The following is a 1,796-nucleotide window of genomic DNA, read 5'->3' as shown; positions in this document are numbered from 1 at the left end:
GATAACATTTTTATACATGCTTAGCTCATCTAAATGCTTTAAAAAGTTCATTTTTTCCTCCAATTTTTTACATGCTGTCTACAAATCTGACATAGAAGAAGAACTATAAGTAATTAAGTTTGCGATAATATAATATGTTTAAACCTTCCCAATCATCATTGGTACAAAGAACAAATAGTTTGTTACATGAACTTTTCATCCTCTTTCAGACAAAATAAATCAACTTGGCTCATCGAAAAAAGGAAAAATTAACTTGAAAATAACGATTCAAAACATATTGCAGCAATTATCCCCATTGGATCTCCAAAGATGGCTGAAATAATGAGCTTGAGTAAACAATTTTAGCCTTCCTCCAATATATATTAAGCTTCTTTCCATTCTTGCTTATTCCTCCACTTTGTTCTACTGCGTCTTCCTTATTCGGAACCATAATTTGTAACGCCGTGTCACTTGTCTGACCCACATCATTTTTTCCATAAATATAATCCTTCTTCCAATTATCAAGAATTAAGTCCTTCACACATGCAACATGATAGAAATGCTGGCCACAGTTGGATTCATAAGACCAGCCCTTGAAATCTTTAAGTATTTCCTTTCTTCCACATTTTCTGCACTTTGATTTTGATGAGAGCTTTTCTTTGAGGTACAGCGTCACCTCACCACCATTTAAGGTATGTTGAAGCTTCATACAACATGGGTGTAGGTCATGTGCTTTCGTGTGCGAACATTGGTACACAAACCCTAGCACATCTTTCCCACAAGCATCACAATATCTCTCCCCGTGTACATTTTCAACAAATTTGAAGTCGCAGTTTTTGAGAAATGGGTGGTAGTCAGAGGATTCAGGCTGCAGTGCTGCACACTCCTCATGAAGATGGAAGTTGCACTCTTTGTACTCGCATTCGTAACAAGTTCTAAATCCAACTTCTTTGCAGCCATTGCAACGGTAAGGTTCTTTGGCAGGCACAAGTTTCAAAGTGTGTTGTGGGTGGCTCCAATGCTCTATCTCTGTGAATTTCATGTCTGTCTGATCTGATGAGAGGACTGCCTCAAAACTTGATACATATTTATAGATCAAGCAAGTTGGAATGATAATACTACGCAAATGTCATGAACTTCCCTAGTGATTTCTTCGTGATGGACCGGTGACCCCGATGGTTCAATAGTGAGGCACGTAGTTCCGTTGGAAGTACGTTTGGGCCAAGTTAGCTGTTGAAGATTCAATCAATACGGCAAATACCCAATTGCAATGAAACACCAAGCGGAGTCCACTTGATATACTTTCTTTCATTTTCTTTTCTTTCTTCTTCTTATTATTATTTAAGATTTATTAAACTTCTACTTCTTAACGGGAGAAAATCCTTTTTTTTTTTTTTCTCCTCTTAAATTCTCTTCTATTGGTAGTTTTCAGTTTAGCTCGAGCGGTAAAATATATTGTTGTCGAATAAAAGATTTAAGACTTGAATTTTGTCTATACTAAAAATCAATTAGTCTAATGATAAATTGTAATTATTATGAAATGAATGCAATATATTAAAATTCTATGGTATCTTTAAAAAAAAAAAACAAAAAAATTTTATTTTTTTTAAATAATTCAATAATTGAAAGAGTGAAAATTTGAATAAAGAGGTTTTCAAAGCTACATAGTAAGTATATTGTTCCATGATTGTTCCACGGAAATAAGGCTTTAACAAAGAGGGGAGAAAATCTTGGTTTGAAGTAGGCATTAGATCCAATTAAGCCCATTAATAGCCAACTACCAAAGCTCAATACCTTAAAAAAAGAAAAGAAGAAAG

General features: G+C 34.5%; 1 protein-coding gene across 1 annotated transcript; it reads right to left on the bottom strand.

Moving 5' to 3' along the window:
- Positions 1–286: 286 nt before the first annotated feature.
- LOC142640082 (uncharacterized) lies at positions 287–1,021 on the bottom strand. The gene has a single exon (XM_075814177.1). It carries the CDS (start codon positions 1,019–1,021, stop codon positions 287–289), a length of 735 nt encoding a protein of 244 aa, XP_075670292.1.
- Positions 1,022–1,796: the final 775 nt, after the last annotated feature.

The sequence above is a fragment of the Castanea sativa genome, chromosome 6, assembly GCF_040712315.1.
Source record: "Castanea sativa cultivar Marrone di Chiusa Pesio chromosome 6, ASM4071231v1".
NCBI classification, from domain to species: Eukaryota; Viridiplantae; Streptophyta; class Magnoliopsida; order Fagales; family Fagaceae; genus Castanea; species Castanea sativa.
Note: the sequence above shows the minus strand (reverse complement) of the source record. Positions and strands in the feature narration are given on the sequence as shown.

What these genes read in the sequence shown, in the direction of transcription:
- LOC142640082 (XM_075814177.1), bottom strand. Translation starts at nt 1,021, where the DNA reads ATGAAATTCACAGAGATAGAGCATTGGAGCCACCCACAACACACTTTG.